The 20,204-nt window shown below is 45.8% G+C and overlaps 1 protein-coding gene across 1 annotated transcript in view; it reads right to left on the bottom strand.

Annotated features, from left to right (window-relative positions):
* Window positions 1-20,204, bottom strand: part of PALM2AKAP2 (PALM2 and AKAP2 fusion) — a 448,509-nt gene that overhangs the window by 322,793 nt on the left and 105,512 nt on the right. Inside the window, 1 exon segment of the mRNA XM_043566474.1 lies at window positions 9,006-9,051. Within this exon segment, the coding sequence (XP_043422409.1) occupies window positions 9,006-9,051 (46 nt within the window).

Raw genomic sequence — 20,204 nt, 5'->3', positions numbered from 1 at the left:
GCTCAAACTCAGAGAAAGAAGATCCCCCTGCTTACCACCAAAGGGGTTAAATTTTCAAGCATATGTTTTTCTCTTAAGAATAACATTTTTTTTCTAACCCTCAAAGTTTTAAGTTTCAGCTCTGAATTTAAAAATAAAGCGAATACTCAGATGACTGGTTATGATTTCGAAGAAGGGGGCAGAATCCCACCCACCTAGAATAGTCAGTAAACCAGGATAATTCAGCAAAACGGTAAGGGCAGGTTTTACAAACGCCCCAAGGACATTTGGTAGTGCACAGACTGTCATGAGCCTAGAAGCCCACAGGGTAATGAGACAGGCTGCAGGGCAGGGGTGGGTGGGGAAGGAAGATGTGTTCCGAGCTCTGGCCCACAGTCTTTTTCACCTACAACCAGGGCTTTTATCTTGGGGGCACATGTGGCTTTTCTTTTCCTTTCCATCTTGTGCAAGGGAAAGGTACCAGGTGCCCTATCCCCATCTTCTAGCTAAGCTCGTGTGACGCAATAGAAGCATTGATACTAGAGTCAGAGATCACCGCCAAGCATTTTTTCTATGCATTCAAGTGTTATGTAAACAGGCTACGGGTTGTCTTTGTCTGTCTGTCTCTCGCATATGTAATAATCTCCTTTTGAAGATTTTGTTCAACATGAAACTAATGGAAAAGACTGACATGAGAATTAACCAAGGGCATATGTACCTCCAACACACACCACCCCACAAAATCCTCTGCTTCTGCTGGCATTTCCTGTCAGAAATAGGTCTCAGCTGTGCATGTTCTCCCAAACCCACAGCGCTCATGTGCGAACTCTCCTCTGCAAAGTATCCCGCGCTGGGCGGCCATCAGCCACAATCTGTCCATGTTCTCCTGGGCTGCGTCCTGGACGGCGTGGCTGCTGTGTGTTGTGTTTTGAGACAGGCAAGAGTCTGGCTGAGGCTGAATCCTTCTGCACATGAAGGGTTGGGCCGAACAATGGGCGCTACAAGTAAGGGTGAGGGAAGCTCTTGGGACCTCTTGGTGAGAATAAACTCCTCTTTGATAGGCCAGTGACAAGCCAGCCCTGTGTACGCACAGACTGGCTTGGGAGAAACAATAGCCATCATCGACTAAATGAGTCTCAGTTGCGGCTCATTTTGGCAGCCTATTAGAGTTGCCCACGTGAGAAGCAGCTGCATGATGAAGTGGGTGTGAGGGCCAGAGAGGCTGCTACCCAACCTCATCACCTGATCTGCTAGGGGACCTCTATTAGGGGTACACCCACAGCGCCGTAATAGGTACCGTGCCCCTCTCAAAGGCCTCCCACTGGATGGCCAGGTATCTGCCCGACTGCATGGCCCTCTGCGTGAATTCTGTAGCCCATGCTTTTAACCAGCTAATCCGAAGCATACCCTTCAAACAGGTGTCTTCAAGTGGCCCATAGAAACTTCACTCTCTTTAAATCAATTAAAACAACTACCCAAACAAAGACCTCCTCCTGATCAGCCACTTGGTGTGCGAAGATACTACATCACTTTCAAACTGAGCTTTCTGTAGGCTCCCATTTGGTCTTTTATTCTATTTCGCCTCTTGTAGATATCCACACCTCACAAACTCCCGGACATGTCCCAGTGGGAATGTGGCACTGATCAAGACCCAGGCCACGATCTTCCTTTACCATTAATCTAGCCCTTCACCAGAGATTCTCCACTTGTACTCCCCAGAAGAGCAGCTGCAGCTGGGAAAGCATCGCTTGGGGACTTGTTAGAAAGGCAAATTAGCAGGCCCTGCCCTAGACCTGCTGAATCAAACACCCTGGGAGCGGGATCCAGCAACCCGTGTTTTAAGGAGCTCTTGGATAATCCTAATGCATTAAAGTTTGAGATTCACTGTTCTACACCATATCTGTTAAAATGTCTATGTCCAATGCCAGTTGCCGCTATTACGAAGTTCTAAGTCCAGCTGGGTCTCCCTATATTGTCTATTACTTGAGGCTGATAATAAATTGAAATCACCTAAACACCCTGGGTGATATATGTGAGGGCGTCAGATTCGAATATTGTATTCTTAAAGATTCTTCTCTAACAGGAATTTCCCACATCAAGGTACTGATTGTCTACAATTTTTCTGTTAATTTTGAAAGAGCAGCCACTCACCAAGATGTGAATATTCTGGGTTACCATAATGTCAATGATTACAAGAGCTCACTTAATATCAGAAGAGACGGTAAATATGCACTATTTTTCCAACAATCCAAACATTTGGACACCAAACTCACAAAGCCCTGGTGAAAAACACCGAGGGGGATGCTGATAATATTACTTCCACAATATCCTTATGAAATCCAAATAAGTCCATGCATAAGAAAAGCACATTGTTAAGTTCAAAGTTCTACCTACAGCTGGAGGTCACACAAGGTCAACCTGTGGACTCAAAGGAATTTTGTTTTGTCCACAAATTTTTTAAAAGTGTTGAAACTAGTTCTCTTTTAAAGGGAGATCTCACATTTTCGAAAAGCAGATTTCCTGCTTCCGGTGAAAATGGGTTGATGTGACAACATAAATTCCATGTTCCCACATGGTATAAATTTACCGTGTCCTAACTGCGAAGAGGCGTCTGCTTTCCAGGTCCTCACGATTGCCCACTCAGTCTGTGTCACTCCTTTACGTTACCTGTTAGCCCTTGGAGCTTTGAAATTTGCAACTCCTATCCACTATACACAACCCTTTTCATTATTAGTAGTATCCTCCTGCACTGGAAATGCTCAGTAGCTACCATAGTCATCTGAAATTTCCCAGTTTGGCTAAAATGTTGAAGTTAGTAGAATTCATCTTTCACTCTTTGTGTCCATTTTCTGTTTAAGGATCCACGAGTTCTCATTTGTTGATTCACATACAAACAGAGAACTTTGGGTGCTTTCTATATCTTTGCTCTGGGCATTTCCCATGAAATTTCTCAAATAACCTTCACGACAATTCCATGAGGTAGGTATTATGATTATCCGCATCTTACAGATGAGGAAACCAAGAGACGGTGAGGTGAGGACATAGAGATGTTAACAGAAAAGCCAGGACTTGAGTCAAGGCTTTAGGATACCAGAATCCCTGCTCATAACTCACCAGACCATGCGAGTCACTGCTAGTCCAGGAGGCCACTGTTCAGTGTCTCCATGCATCAGTGCCAATATGCTGTCTCAGTCAATGTCACACCACATGATGACTGATGTCACACCAATAGTGATTATTGTCAAGCGAGTTGAATATTCCCAAAGGGGATCAGTGATGAAATGAGGGTAGTTCAAAGGACCAACAGCAGGGGTCCCAAAAGTGTTGGGCAGCCCCAAAGAAATGCACAAGCACCAATACTGAGCCCTGGTTTCCCCTAAACATTGACAAATCATACTCCACAAGTCCACCTGCTTGGCTTTTTTAACAATGACTTTTTAATGAAGGCTGCTGTATTTCTCGGGGCCCTTGCCAGAGTAGCTGCTCTTTGTCCCAAGAGGCTAAAGCCTGAAATACTCAGAGGTCCAAATAAGTGGCCAGAGAGGTGTATGACCCTGGCGCATGTTTGTGTAAGCCTTGCCTTGGCACCCTCAGACCTGGCAATGACCCTAAACGAGCCCAAAGTGGCACCTATCTCCTGGGTGGCCCCGCAGATTCAGCTGGGGTGAACACTTCCTCAGCACCAGTATCCGGAGCAAACCATCGTTTAGGCCTGAACTTGAAATTTTAGAAGCACGGTATCACCCTTGTTTCTGAGATGGAGGAAGAAACAAACGAGTGGTCAGGATCTTTGTTTCTTCATTCCTTTGCTGTCACCTGCCAGTGACACAGATTCACAAGGGACATATACAGGGATGGTCCCCACAAGAATCCATTGTTTTACTATAGGGTTTGGGGTTTGAGTGTCTAAACCCTCTGAGGGGTCCCTGGCTTGGGAAGCTGGACTGGGTGGGGATCACATGTAAACTGCAGGAAGGACTTCTTCCCAGGCTATGCAGACCAACCTAAGTGGCCTGGATCAAAAGCAGGCTGATTGGCCCCCTCTGCCCCTAGTTCCACACTCTAACCCTTATCGTTCCACAGCAGGAAGAGGCATGGAGACATGAACCCAAGGAAATGCCAAAAGTGTTTCTCTGCAAGTGCAGGGCACACCCAGGCTAAGCCACCCACCGACATCCAGGCCTTCTCGGGACAGAGAATGGGAGCAGGTGGGAGCCACAGGCCCACTAACTGTGCTCTCTGCGTGAAAGTCTCAAGAGGCAGAGGAGCCCAAAGTGAGATCCCCAAAAGGGCAGATTCCATAGAGGCACATCCAGGCCCACATGTCCTCAAGTTCATCCCTCTCCTCCTGACTGTGGGACTCTAGCTCAAAAGATCCTTGTGGCAGCTTCCCCCGACCCCATCAGGGCACCCCTCCAAGCGAGATGTGCCACTAACACAAGGCATCAGGATTCAGGAGGGACTGGCTTCAACACGTCTCTTCCACATCTCACTGTGTGGGCTTGGATACCTCTGTAGAGTCACTTGTAAAGTGGAGGTAACGAGACCTGCCCCACACAGCTCAGAATTGAGGTAACACGTGCCGGTTTTTATAAATCACATACTGGTGTACAAATGCAAAAGACCATTTTTATTATTCCACAGAGTGGGTTCTTATTAAATGACAAAATTCTCTAAAAAGCCTGTGTAGGTTGGATGGGACTTTCATATTTTTAGCACAAGGGGACATGCTCGTGTTGGTCCCTGGTACAGGCCCCAGGCCTTGTCCATATGGCTCCGGGGGCTTTGGCCCAAGGCGACCTCTGAAACATTTAGTTATCTTCCCACAGGTCCAGGGAAGGCCGTCTTCCTCCCGGATGCACAGACATAACATCCTCTCTCAAAGTTGATTTCCATTGAGACACAGTAGCTTCTTCCCCAAGGGAGCGTTACTCATTCCGTCAGAACTCACATCAGATCTCTCCATGCACTGAAACCCAGCTTGGAAGACGCTCAAAAGGATGTGGGCCTCCTGGTTTGCCTGGGCCTTTCCCAGTGCTACTGGATCAGTCTGCTTCTCCCTCGCTGGCTCACCCTGAGGTTGTTGAAACCACCTGCACAGTGTGCTCATAGGAAAAGCAGAAGATGGGCCACCGTCTTAGGGGTAGCAATTTAGGGGAGTCATCCAGGCAGCAATACAGGGGCTCCAGTGCCCTGAAGTGTGGGTTCAAATCCTGGCTTTGACACTATCTGTTAATGTTGGGCTCTTTACCTATAAAATCTGGGTAAATACAGTAGTTCCTACCTCATCAGTTTACTCGCATTAAATGACATAAGGTGTGTTAAAATGCACTTTAGTCTTATTGCCGAGTTTGCACCTTCAGCTACCGACTTAACTCCTACATGCCTTTGGCTTTCCCTTTCTCTTATTAACGGTTCCAAATACATAATAAACAAACAATAAACAAACAAATAAATAAATATCTTCTGCTAACCAGGAGGCGATTATATTTTATCTTGCCCAGTCTTCAGGACTTGCTCCAAGGTCTCCCGTCTGGAGAATGTTCCACAGCTCCTTGAGGTTAGGTCACCTGCTCCACAGGAGTGCTCATTTGCGTAAGTGCTCTTGGCACTACATAGTAACTGTTTATGTGTGTTTCTCCATGAGATTTTTTTCATCTTTTTTAACGTTTATTCATTTTTGAAAGACAGAGAGAGACAGAGACCGAGCAGGGAGGGGCAGAGAGAGAGGGAGACACAGAATCTGAAGCAGACTCCAGGCTCTGAGCTGTCAACACCAAGTGATGTGGGGGCTCGAACCCACCAACCGTGAGATCATGACCTGAGCCAAAGTTGGACGCTTAACCGACTGGGCCACCCAGGCGCCCCCAGACTATTAACAACTTAAGGTTTAACAACAACAACAAAAAAGCAGATCACACAGTACCTTGTTGAATAATGTTCAATAAATGGCAATTGTACTGTAATTCCCTAGAATTATTATTCACATTAATTCTGCTACAGAGGCAGTTTGCTATCTCCTACTATTATAGCTTTGGGAGTGTCCCTACAGATGGAAGGAGTGCCTGGGAGTAGAGACAGTTGTCAAAGATGGACTTGTTCTTCTTCTGTCAGGAAGTAGGATGAGATTCATCTTTTCTCGTTGATTAGGCTCTGGATTCAACTGGAAAAAATCAATTACAGTACCATAGTCTCTGAGTACGTTATTCTCTAGTGGGTTAAAAAAACAAAATCCCAGACTACCATGCGACAAATGGGTCACAGGACGTTCTTTCAGGATGTAAGTGTGTAAAAAGTAATGTCTTCCATCTGATGGCTGAGACTTGGGGACACTGACTTTTTGGTATTGATAGTACCTTCCCAGAGGAGGCGCTCTGTGGGCACCTGCTAATGAATGGATGGATGAATCCTCGAGTGGCAGCTCTGGGCCTGTGTCCAAAGCAACTAGAGGAACTGACGCTGGACACAGCCCTGGCCTTTATTCAGAATTAAAGGGCAAAGTTTTAAAGGCTGCTCAGACTCTTCCTGCTTCAGAGATATTGTCTCTAACCCTCACGGAACAGGGTAGCACTGCAGATAGGAAGTGGGGACTCTGCCTGGACATCATCTAATGACAACCACATGTCTGGTACTTCAACTGCATCATATCTAAACCTTACAACCAGCCCATGAGTAGAACTCATGAGCTCATTTAACAGATAAAGGAACAGTGGTCCAGGCTAACAACAGCCCAAGACCCTACAGACTAGAATCCTCATCTGTCTGCTCTGCCTCTTGGAGAGTAGCCCAAGTTGGTGAAGAGAGAGGGACTTATTCTCTTCCTCTTTCACATCTCCAGACATACTTCAGGACCGCTAGGCTCCGGAGGCAGGCTTGTGAGCTCCCGAAGGTTCCCTGAGAACTCTAGGAAGGTGACAGAGAGAGGCACGGTTTGCCGAATTTGGAGAGTGTGCACTAGGCCAAAGTGTAGCATAGAATGATTTATTGATATGGTCTCAAGACCCACTGACCCCTCCCTTTTCTCTCTCTCCCTCTCTCTCCCTCTCTCTCTCTCTCTCTCTCTCTCTCTCTCTCTCGTACACACACACACACACACACACACACACACACACAGTCATTTCACTGAGAGTATCTGAACCAATAACAACGCATACATTAATTGAGGCTGATATGTTCATGAGAATCATCAACATCCTCCTAAGTACAGGACAAACTCAATTCCACAACTGAATATGCACAAGTATTTGTGTGTATACTAATCATATAGTCAAGAGAATTCCAAACTACTGGCTGGATCTTTCTTGAAAATCCACTTGGCCCCTGCTGGGATCACCCAACCCCATTTGGAAAGGGGTGACCCCAGCGTGAGCTGCTACTGGCTCCCTGTTCAGAGAGCAAGACCTCTCATAGAGCTCAGCTGTTCCTCAGGCATCCAGTAAAGCTGGTCACGCAAAAGCAGAAAATGTGACAACTGTTGGAAACCTTCCCACAGCCTATGGGAGCAACTGAACGTTCTCTGGAGCAGTCACTTCATGGGCCGTTAAAGCAGCCTATTATTCAGTTTATATAAAACACCCACCAACTACTTGGCACCAATAACTGAATATCTCCATTCTTACCAAGTTCGTGACACGATGGCCACACTGCCTTGCCACTAGGTTTAGAAACCACAAACAACTTCATTAACCATCAGGTTACACATGCACAGAGGGAAAGGGAAAGGAAAAAAAAAAAAACTTTCCTGAGTTCTGAAGACCAAGTTCAAAGATTGCCCAACAGGCAAAAAAAACCATAGCATTTCAACATGGCCAACAAATGTCCCTCTCACTTCAGTGGTAAAATCTCCAAGACATTTCAGATTTGAAGTCGTTGATAAAGAGGTTCTCAGTGCTACGGAAACCATATCAAATGCTTCTTTTAAAGAGAAGGGCCTGTATGCATTTTCCCTATGAAGAACCTGTCCAAAGGATTTTGAAAACACTTTAATATACTTTGCTTCCAAAACATTACACATCGTTTCTCCAACAAATTTATATGTGTTTCCAGAGAACTCCTGGACAAAAAAAAAAAAAAAAAGCTACTTAGGTAGAAGAACGTCTGGAGACTCTTTTATGCCAATATGTTAACAGACCTTCTCTTTTAATTGTTATTATTTCATATAGCAGCAGTAATCATTCCCTCATCTGCAAAGGAAATATATAATCCAGCTGTGGTGGCTCCAGTGAAAATACCACATCTGTGGATCATTGGCAACACTGTGGCAAGATTGCTCAAATCTACACAGTCCCAGAAAGTTCTCTTTTGTACTCAAGATGCACGAGGGTACACTTTTCTGAAAGTGCATGTAAACTTTGCCAAAACTGGTTGTGCCTTTGTATACTAAAAACAGGTTTCAGATTATCCACCCCCTTAAGAAGGATGCTCTCTTGGAACATTATGCCCAGGACCCAGTCGTCAGCAGAAGTCCCCAGATCCTGCCAGGATGGAGGCTTGTGCCAGCGTCCTTGTCAATATCAAACAGCACAGGGGAAATTAACGCCCCGGTTTCAGGAGGAGGTTTCTACCGCGTGGCTGGCAGTGGAGCTGACTGCTGGTTTCCCACTTAGGAGACCGAACAGCTTCCACAAGAAGGGTGGCAGCCACCGTTCAGGTCGCCGTTCCCTTGGTTCTCCAGGGTATGCAGTCAGAGTAGTACGGATCACTGGGTGATAATATTCCAGGAATCGCCCCTTCCCCCCAAGCCCACCCCCATGCGTCTGTTCGGTCTTTTCCCAAAGCCCAGTAGCAAGCATTTTATTTCTAAGCCAATCTTCCACATTCAAATCCCCAGCCCAAAGCGCGCCCTGGGGGTTTCTGTCTACAGATGTAATAAAAGAAACGGCAACGTAGCTGAGCCTTGACAGACTTTTATCCCCCAAACACATGCCCTGCGGCTACTGTGCCGGAACGTCGATGGCCCCAAAACACTCGGGGTCCCCTTCCATCCCAGACAATAGAGCAAGAAAATAAAATGAAAGTGGACTTACTGCTATGGCTTGCAGCCTTTCCTTGTGCAATTCCGCCTCTGCCATCCTGGAGAAGGGCACACAGGGAGGGGAAAAAGAAAAACAAAACACACGCTGTAGTGACCTGAGGAAATGGATGGGCACCCCGAGGGGCTGCGCTAGAAGCCCGGGGAGAGCCGAGGGGCGGCCGGGGATCCGCTCTTGGGGTGGCGGGCAGAGCTGTGCGCGCGGCTGGCTCGCCGGCTCAGCCTCCGGCCCCCGCCCGCCTGGCTGCGCCCCAGCGCCGCCGCTAACTGCACAGCTCCCGGCCGCCGGCGGCCGCGCCAGTCGGGGACGTGGGCCACGGGCAGCCGCCGGGAGGGCGCGCCCGCCCCGCGCTGGTCCTCCGCCCTGACGTCTCGGCGCCTCGCTCCGCCCCTGGGGTGTGGGGGACCTGCGGCCGCCGCCCCCCTTGGCTCTAGGCAGGCAGGAGACGGCGGGCTGTCGCGGCGGGGGAGGTGGGGTCCCCAAGGCGCGGACGGGGAGCGCGCTTGCGGGTGAGCACCTGGGGCGAGGGCGCACGGCGAGAGGCTAGGGCGCACGGCCGGCTCCGGGGTGGACGCGCGCTGAGTCCGGGCAGGGCGAGGTGGCGCCAGTGCCAGCCAACAGAGGGGCCTGAGGCAGAAAGCGGGGCCCGGAGCGCGAACTGTGACGTGCGGGCTGTGGCCACCGAGTATTCTGGCCGCCTTCTAGCGCATGCCAGATACTTGGGCTTCACGTGAGGACGTTTCCAGTAGGGAAGGGCTGCCTCGCCCACATGCCTTAGATGGCGAGGTCCTCGCACGTCAAGTGGACGGAGGGCAGGGTATAGCTCAAAACAGGCCACCCCACTGTGAGGCCAAATGCGACTTAGGAAGACAGCAGAGAGTTTGTAGCCTTCGGAGCTCCACCAGACGGGGCTTCACAACTTAGCTGGGAAACCGTGGGCAGCTCACTTAACCGCTCTGAACCTCAGTTTCCTCATCTGAAAAATGGGGTGTCCTCAGTGATTAATGAGATAAACTATATAAAGGTGCTTTGTAAAGGGCAATCTGTCCTGATCATTATCCTGTGACATTCTGGGCTGCAACGTTGAGTCTTTTCTTCCGTATGCCGTCTTGGAAAGGGCAAGTGGGATCTGGTCACTGAAATGCTTCACCTATTCTTTAAATAGTACTAAAGTGCATCTTTTGCGACAGGCCCTGGGCTGAATGTGAAAGATGGATCAGACCCAGTCCAAAAGGAAATAAATGCTAAAAACAAAAGAAATACTTCTTAATATTCAGGAGGGACCTGCTAAAATTCCGAACATTCATAAGTAAGCTTTCCTGTATAAAATGAAATCATAAACACTGAAGGAAAAAAAAAAAAAGGCAATGTGACCTCTATAGACCCTTGATGATTCTATAAACACAGGACTTGAAAGGCATTTTAAAAGGTATGCACATCAAATTTCCCCAAATCACCTCTTTCCTGGGCAAATTCTTGCAATTCAACTAAATTGCCTTTTCAACTTTCACAGAGGTTTTACCTGTCACTTGATGAGCAATTACTCCTCTGCCCGAAGACTGAAGTTAGTCCCCAAAACAGTTTTACTGATTGATTGTTTTCTCTTCCTTTTCATAACGGGTGTGGGTGGAGCTGTGTGTGTGTCATAAATCGAAGCCAATGCCAGATTCCACATTCTCACTCCAATATATATCCAGAACTCCTACTTTCTGGCTGAGATCTATCCCTTTCTTCAAATACTTCATTTTCTCCTCACTTCCAGCACCAGCTCCCACAGGACAAGTTCTTTCCAGGGTGTTTGCTCACAAATAAACCAAGCTGTTATTGCTTCAGCAGAGTGACTGTGTACCCAACAATAGTGGAGAGTAACAAGATGAGAAAATTGAGGCCCATGAGGTTGAGAGACTCAGCCAGAGCCATAAAGCTGAGATTTAAACTCAGATCAGACTCTCCAGAGCCCATGCTCTTTAGCACTCAGCACAGGTTCAGCAAGTGATACGGTTGGTTCGGGGGGGGGGGGGACGGGGAGCAGACCCCTGTAATAAGCAAGTAATGAATAAGAACTGGACTGTATATTTAAAATTTGTTTAAATGGTAAATTTCATGTCATGTATATTTTACCACAAAAAAATTTTTTTAAAGGAGTAAAGAAGGGAGATGGGATGGGAGAAGAGCCTGGTCACCTGTTGGAAATGACCAGTTGGAAAACTCTGAATCACAGGTGAAAAGAATCAGGATTGGGGATATAAATTTGGGTGTCATCTATTTTGAGGTTATAGCTAAAGAAATGAGAATGGCCAGAGTGAGAAAACAGAACAAGAAGAGAAGAGTGGCACCTGGGTGGTTGAGCATCCGACTCTTGATTTTGGCTCAGGTGATGATCCCGGGGTCGTGGGATGGAGGCCTATGTCAGGCTCCGTGCCAAGTGTCGACCCTGCTTAAGATTCTCCCTCTCTCTCTCTCCCTCCCTCCCTGCCTCCCACCCCTCTCCCCTGCTCATGCTCTCTCTTTCTCTCTCTCTCTCTCTCTCTCTCTCTCTCTCTCTCTCAGAAGAAGAAGAAGGAGGAGGAGGAGGAAGAGGGGAAGGAGGAGGAAAGAAAGCCCAGTAAAGGAGTCTGAGAAATATCATCTGAGAAGCAGAAGGAAAAATCAGGAGGGGTGTTTGTACCAAAGGCCACAACAGGATAAAAGGGGTTTTCACAAGGGTCAGATGCTTCTGAGAGGTCAAGAAGGATGCAGACTAAGAAGAGGCTATTGGCTTGGGCAGTCAGGAAGCCATAGGTGACATTGGGACAGTAATGTGTGTGTGTGGAAAGTCAGCCCAGAAGTGATTATAGGGAGTTGAGAACGAATGAAAAGTAAAGGGAAAGCATCTATGAGTATAAACCACTCCTTTCAGATCTTTGGATATGAAAGATGAAGGTGATTGGAGGAACAGGAAGGTGGTCTATGGGAAGCAGGGTCAAGTTAAAGGGTCATTAGGTCAGATAAGACTTGAAATGTTTCGGGAATGAAGGGAATTTTGGCATCAGGAAAGTGAGGCCAAAGACACAATCAGAAGGGAAAATAAGTATTAAGTCTCAGATTAGACCATGAGCACTGGTAGCCTTGGAAGGAAGGAGTAATTAAGCAGGGCAGGAGGATGGAATGGGTAGAAACAAGAAGAAACTTTAAGATGAAGGAGAGAAAAGTTGAGTGAGTGTGTGACACGTGGCCTCGTTTTCCCACCTAATGGAAGGATCATTGGGGTGGAGGTGGGGTGGGGGACTTCAAGAGAACAGAAATGATTTGTAAAGAAGCTGTAGAAAATGGGAAATATTGAGACATGGTTCCCAACCAGAAGTTTGCATCAAAATTTCCTGGAGCACATTTCCCTGAACATATACAGAAATAAATTCCTATGGGGTGAGGTAGGGGTTAGGGATGGGTTTAGAACCACTGTACGGAGTTTACTAGAAATAGACAAAAGATTCGTGACCAATTGTGTATGCCTCCTCAGTGGTTTCTAACTACCTAAGACCCATGATACACACTGGTTGTGTGTTTACTCAGCGTTGAAGATTGTCAAGGCAGGTATGGCAAAAAGTTAAAGGAGAGATGAGATTCAGAATGCTGAACCCTGGGGTTTTGTCCAGGTGGAGGTGTAGCCGACTGATGTTGTTTGGATGCCCAATTTGCAAACCCCTTTCCTCTTTGGGGAATTCCCATATTACAAGCCATAGTGAGAGTTGAGAGCCACTTCTCATCATAGAACCTGGGAAATACCAGACACTTGCTTCCCCAGATCCCACAGAAGCGACAATATGGCATGCAATCTGGGCTCAGTCAGGCATGAGCATCTGCCAAGGATCTTGAAGACACAGCATCCCAGAATTCTTTCAGGCTGGTAGCTCACCTTTGGTCCTGCCCATTGTCCAAGCCCCCTTCTCTAGCCTTCTCGGCTATTCTGTGAATACACTTTCAGTTCCTGCCTTCTCTGCTCCTATCAACTGGAATCAGTTTCTATTGCTTGTCACTAAGAATCCTAAGTGAAACAGGAAGGCTTGTGAAATGAATGGCTGATGCTTGGCCACAGAGCAGAGGGAAAACATCTTCTCTCACAGCATGGCTGCCTTCAAATCTCTACATTTTAGAATTTGAAAAATCATTGAATCCATTACAAACACAGACATTTCTAACCCAAATTATGCCACTTCTTTCATAAACTTTTATTGTGTAGCTATTCTGTACTAAACATTAGGCTATGGCTTGATACCACAAAGAATTCATAGTCCAGTGCTAATATTGGTGACTTGTTGTCTTCCACACATTTACAATCTGGAAAGATCTATTACAATGGTGCAGAATGTGTGTAACGAATCACTAGTTCATGCTGGGATATTAAATTGTGTTGTGTAAGCACTACCCGTATTGTTTAATGGTTTTTTTGATAGATGCTGCATTCCAAAGCATTACATGGAGAGAATACGGAATGCTAGATTTGCAAAATAGATGTTTTATTAATAAAAGTTTCAGTCTATTTTAGAGCATGAGTCCTTTGGGAACCACAGATGAACATAGCCTACTCCCCTGGGGGGAAAACAGGAGCCCTGTAAACTGAGAGGGAAATGACTTGCCAAGACCCGTTGAGTGAGTAAAAGTTAAAGTCTTGTTAAGTGGAAGCTAGGAGCGTGAAATTTCAGAGTAACCTGAAGCTTTCTCTTGACAAAAGTAATTTTAAAAGGAATGCCCGGGTCCTCCACAGTGTTTGTATTCATATGAGCTCTCTTTTGCCTTTTAGGGTCTTGTAGAATATGTAGTCATTCAAAACATATGTGGTAGCTCTGCACAGAATCAAAAGGAGGGGAACGGTGGTTGGAGGCTTTTGGCTCCTTTGGTTGTGAACAATTTAGGAAAGTTGATGGGATTTCAAGTATGTGCTGTGTTTCTCTATGTGATTCGAATGATAGATTCATCTAGAGAGTTTCCATGGGGCAAGAAAGAGAAGTTAGAAAACAGAACCAACCAAGATTAGGCTGGATGTCACTTAAGATATATGTTGACTAGGCTCTGTACATGGTAGATTCAAAATGAGCAGTTGGAAATCTATCTAGAAGTGAACATTAGTATCTTAGTTTGATGGCTTCCTTTTCTCTTGGTTCACTCTGGACATGTCAGCTGACTGATGCTGTGGGTCAGCATCATTTCACGAGAGGAAATGAAGTGGTATAAGGAAGGTATATGGGAATTAGAGCAGGGTAGTTAAGGATCATTCTACATTTGTCTTGCTTGATACTCACATGTTGGCTCATAATAATCCTGTTACTGATAACAGTTTTGAAAAGTGGGATTAGGAAGTAGTAGGTGGGTGTTACGCAGAAAAAAGGCATGAACTCTATGGACAAGTGTGAATCCCGGCCCAGAGATTCATCGACTACACCCTTTGAATTCTTTTAGGTGCCCTTTCCTTCTCTTTAACGTGGGATGATAACTTTAACCTCATAGGGGTGTTGTGAGAAATCAGGGCATCAGCATAAAATACTGAAAAGAGTGACCACAGCAGCTGCTCCAGAACCAGTAGGTCCTAATTACTCAACCCGATGTTGCTTCATTAATAATGTCATAGATGGGACCAAGTGAGTGACTTGGTTTTATCCATCCTTTTATGTAGGCATTTTTTTTAAGAAAGGGGGTGAATTATTATTATTCTTAAAATTCCTCACATTAGTTGGTACTTGTATTTTCTCATAGAGGGGGATTCTGCTCTGTCATTTATTGTCTAGAAACGTCATTACCAGGCTCTTTTTTTAACGATTCATAGACACTTACAGTCATATCTTTTGGACTGAATCAATTTAATAATTATAAATAAGAAGGAATGAGAAGGAAATGCTTAAGAAGAGATGGATGAAGTCCTAGGAAAAGATGGAAAACAAGCTTGATTTGGGGATGTTTGGGAAGAGAGCTACATACGTAGGTATTAAAGGTGCTCTTCGGTGGAGTCGATTCTAGGTTTAGGTACAAATTAGCTACAAAGGGAAAAAGTCTTTGGGAAGGCCAGTCTGGTTATGTAATGCCAGCAGACACAATTGGGTCATTGGCTTCTCAGAGAGCTTATGGGCCAGTCTAGTTTGCCTTAGTACAATGATCACGATGTGCCCTGTCAGCTTGGAATCCCTTGTTGCAGTGTGGCCGTCGACACTTTCATTGTTAGCCATGACTCGATAATGCTGTACACATTCTGGAAGTCAGCACTACTGACACGAGAGAGACGTCCTGTGGTGCTGGCTGAGAAGCGACAATGGCCTATCAGTTCAGTCCTGTGTGCTCTCCTGGTTGGAGAATGAGTAATCATATTGGGAAAGCTTAGCTTCAGCCCCTACCACGTTTAGATGCTAAGCCCACATGATGCCCTTTGGAAGGTCTGGGGTCTCAATCTCACATGATTACTCACCCTCCATACGCTAGCAAATGTTTACGAAATCCAACTCTCCCAGATGGGGCCCCCTAGACAAAGTGCCTTTCCCCAAAGCAGCTCAAGGTAGAGTGGAAAGAACGTAAGAAAAAGTGTCGATCTTAGGTCCTAATCTTAACTCTGCCACTCATTGTGTGACCTCAAGCAAGTCACTTAACTTCTCTGCACTGAGGCTTTCTGTTTGTAAACTGGGAAGAGGGACAGCTAACTACCTCACAAGGTTCTTATAAAGATGAAAGGAACTCATGAATGAAAAAGTATTCTGAGAACTATAAATGCTCTGTGAGTGTGAAGGACTACAGGGAAAGGGGTGACCTCAAAGTTAGGGACTTAGGGACATAATGACTGGTCAGCGGGGAAATATTTGCAGATCTGTGCAACATTGTAGCAGCCACAGGCTTGGTCCACGGGAGAAAAAACCCTGTTAATACATGAGACAAAAGAGGCTTCCAAGTTTCTGATGGGCTTCTAAGACCATCAAATCAATAAATGAAAATGATCACCACCACCTAGGACTCTCATTGACTCCTGATGTTCCTCAATCACTCAAGTGATTCTGCTTTCTCCGGTCCAAAGACAAACAGCCCCACATTCCAAGCTATATATTTAACTAGCTTCACTAAATGCAGAAAAGTGTGTAGGGGTCTGACGATAAGACAGGAAAAGCAGAGAGAAAGAGGAGACAAGGAAACAGAAAAGCTTGGATCTTTTGTGCCAATTGTATGTGTCGAGCCTATATTTGAAAGCTACTTGATCTGTGTTTACATGAATGTGTTCTCCTTTCTGCATTCATTCAGAGCTAAATTTAACCCACTAGAGGGGAAGGCATACTTGGGGAGGTGGAGGTGGAAAAAGAGCCAACACAGAGGCGGATGCTTGACTGGGAGCCAGGAGCACTGGGGGAGCTCCAGCACAGGGAAGATCGCCCCTCTGGAGGCTCCGAGGATGGAGTCCATGTGACTTCACAAGGGGACATGTTTTCATTAGAGCAGATGTGCCCTCCATTTCTGAGAAGCATGTGAGCTCCCAACAAGACGTTAGATCTTGTGTGTAGGAGAAAGCGGTTCCCGACTCTCATGAGCTCCCACGCCTGGCCCAGCCCTTCAGGTAGTGGACACTCAGCAGCTCTCCAGGCCTCCCCCAAAGAATGCAGTGTCTGTCCCCATGGGAAAAGTAGCGGGGAGGCTGGCAGGGCTGCTTCTGATGCAAAGTTGAGCTTGCCTTCCGTGGCGGTGCCATTCCAGACGTGTTCCCTCCGGGGCAACTTTCTTAGGATAGGGGGTGGAGGAGAAGGAGGTTGTTGCATTCATAATCTGAGTTGCATTAAGTGTTATGTACCCATAACGGATACAAGATGGTTTTGCCTGTGCTGGGACTCAGCCACCGCCCTCTCTCAGTCCTTTGTGATTTCTCTTCTTCCCACTCAATTACCACTCTCCTCCTCTAACTCCTTACTGTCCACTCGTCTCCGAGTCAAGCCCTCAGTGGGCCATGGTTTGCAAATGGACAAGTCCTTGCCACTCAGATAGGTTTTCCTACGACTGGAGAGTTCTCTGCTAGAAGCGAAGACTTCCCTACAGAACAGGCAGTCAGCTTCCATCTGGGACTCGGTCCCCCCTTGTCTTGTGGAAATTTCCCTTTGTTAGGATGGGGGAGGGGAGGCCCCTCGGCTTCTGGGATGGTTCTCCTTTATTTGAGGCTCAGCTAAGTCACCCCAGCATCTTGTCAAAGCTTTACCCTGTGTATAGCCTCTCCTACTCTCTACTCCTCCCCAGAGAACTTGACACCTTCTTCATCTGTTTGTCCCACTCCAAATTTGGTGCTTTCTCATACCATATGCTATGTCTGGAATGTAGCCTCCCCCTCGCTTTTCTAACTTTCCAAGTCTCCTCTTGTTAACTCCACAGAGTTCCAGAAATCCCAGCCCCTCAGGGTATGCCTGGCGGTCCCTTTGGGAAGAAAATTGGTTATCCCTCCTAATTCCTAACATAGTGTGTGACTTACAAATTGATTGCTTGATTTGTGATTCTTTCAGTTAACTTTAAAAATCATAAAATCAGAGCCCTGAAGGACACCTTAAATTAATCAGCATCCCTCAGGCTGCCATGATGGTTGTTGGCATGTCACAAAGCTACTTAAGTTGGGAGGAAGCATGGGTTGGACAACCCTGGCCTTAAATACCAGTTCTACTACATAATGACCTTGAGAAATTTATTTGACTTCTTTGAGCTTAAGTTATTTTATCTGTAGAATGGGAAAGATAATAGTATCCATTTCATGAGATTATTGTGACCATCAAATGAGGTAAGGTATCCAAAGCTCCTGACATATTGTAGGTGGTCAGTGAATAGTTTTATTATTATGAGCATAATCCTATTTATTCATTGATACCTGTATCAGTCTGGATATGTTTTGCCTGGATGTGCCTGTGTTCGAGTGAAGGCTCCTGAGTTGCTTGTTTGGGCCATCCCCAGGTACTATGGACTGCACGCTTGTGTCCCCCAAAATACATATATCGATACCCTAATCTCCAATGTGATGGAGACAGGGCTTTTGAGAAGTAATTGGGTCATGAGAGTGGAGCCCTTGTGATGGGATTAGTGCCCTTAGAACAGGAGGCATTAGAGAGTTTGCTTTCCTCTCCTTCTCCACCATATGAGGACACAGCAAGAAGACAGCCATCTGCAAACCAGGAAGAGGTTCCTCACTAGGAACGCAGTCTATCTGCACCCTAATCTTGGACTTCAGCCTCAAGAACTGTAAGGAAACGTTGTTTGTTGTTTAAGCACCTTATGGTCATTTGTTATAGCAGCTCACAGCTGACTAAGACACTACGTCTGCCCATATGGCCCTTCAGACTAGAGCTGCTCGTGAAGGCTCTCGACTACCCTTACCACTAGAGTTTGCTATCCAAGGTCTTTTGATGCTGTGCAAACTTTTTCATAACACTTTGGCTTTGCCAAAGTCTGCACATATCATGAGAGATTGAAAGAGACAAAAGTGCAAAGTGTTCTAAAGTGATATATGTTACCATCTTGAACAGTGATCCCAAGCTTTTCGGGAGGGCAAATCACAGAATCCTTTTGAGAATCTGGTAGGAGGTAGAGGATGTTTCCCAGGGAAATGCATATGCATACAACATTTTGTGGGCAATTTCTGAGCTTTCAGGAACCTTTTTAATTCTTCCATGGATACCCTGAGAAGATCCATGGACCTCTGGTTTAAAAAAAAAAAATTCTCTGCTCTGGAACCTAGAATATCAGAACAATTGAGAGAGACAAGAGAAAAGATTTATCTCCAAGATCCAGGGAGCTCACCTTGGTTATTAATGCAAGAGTGAGGGAAGTCTGGAGAACTCATGTGTAGCCTCATCGTGCCCCTGACCTAGACAACAGCTGCCCAAGCTGCTTGCCATTGGCTCTGAGAGCTGCCTTCCTTTGTTCCAAATCACAGCTCTTGGCAGAGAAAAGGCACTGGGCCAATGAACCCCCTCCCTGGGCATGAGCTATCTCTCTCTCTCTATCTCTCTCTCTCTCCCAACCTGAAACTTCCTCTGACCAATGTCTATCCAGCCTTTAGTCCTTCTAGCATGGCCTTCACTTGATCTCCCCTGAAAAGATCTGTCCTGCATCTGTATACAGTAGGTAATCTTTCAATCTATTCTTGACTCCTAGGATTAGCTTGAAACTGCTTTCTATCAAAACAAATACAGGTTTCAGGACCATGCATTTGATCAGAATAATGAAATGATTTGTCCATATCACCCTCGAACAGCATTAGACTGTACTTCATCAGGCACCATTATGAATAGCCTACAATACTCAAAATCTACTTTCCAACGCTGGCCCCACTTTCTTGCCTCCACCACTGCTGAGGGAAGTCATTTGACTTCCAGTTTGGAACTACCATCAAGAATTCGAGCTTGACCCAAAACCACTGGACTCTCCAACTTCCAAGGAAAACAGCCCGTCGCTGAATTAAAGACACTGTTAGGTTGGTTGGAGCCAAAACAAATGGAGCAGCCTTTTCCTTAATAAGGGGGAAGCAGCCTTTCCAAGGTGGTGAGGCAAGCAGCAAACGAAGTGTCAGATTTCAAACCCCAGCACCCTGGAAAGCCGGGCAAATGACAGTGTCTTTTAGGATGACTTCAGGGCAGTCGTAAGGATTGAAGTAAAACAGTCTGAGCAAGTGAAATCCTAAACTTGATAATCCCATTATTTTAGAAAATGTCGTTAACAGCCCCAGTCCTTAGAAGAGACATTTGGTAAGAATATGACCATTGTCAGAAAGAAAAAAAAAAAAAACGGGCAAAGATACACTTTGCCATTTTACTTTAACAGAAATATGAACTAGGGCTTTCCTGATTTGTAAGAAAGCAGAAACAGACTGATTTAAGTAAAAAGCTGAATGTTTCCAAATGTCTTTCTAAATTAAATAAAGGTTTGAATGGAGTGTTAGAGAAAATAGCTTGAATTTAAGGGTAAAATGTTGGTTTTTTTAATTTATAAACATGTACATGATGCTTATTCTGTCCCTGGATCCCTTCTAAGTGATTTGCAAGCATTAACTGATGTAATCCTCCTAATAGCCCTATACGGGCTGCATTATTATACCCATTTTACAGACAAGGAGAGTGAGACACAGAGAGCTTCCACACAGCTTCTAGGTGGCAGATGTAATAATATCAAGTAACAGGTTTGTGCTGGTGGAAGCTTGTACCTGAGTGGGGCTATTTCAAT

The sequence above is a fragment of the Prionailurus bengalensis genome, chromosome D4 (assembly GCF_016509475.1).
Source record: "Prionailurus bengalensis isolate Pbe53 chromosome D4, Fcat_Pben_1.1_paternal_pri, whole genome shotgun sequence".
NCBI lineage: Eukaryota > Metazoa > Chordata > Mammalia > Carnivora > Felidae > Prionailurus > Prionailurus bengalensis.
The sequence above is the reverse complement of the archived record's forward strand: the minus strand, read 5'-3'. Positions and strand labels throughout refer to the sequence as shown.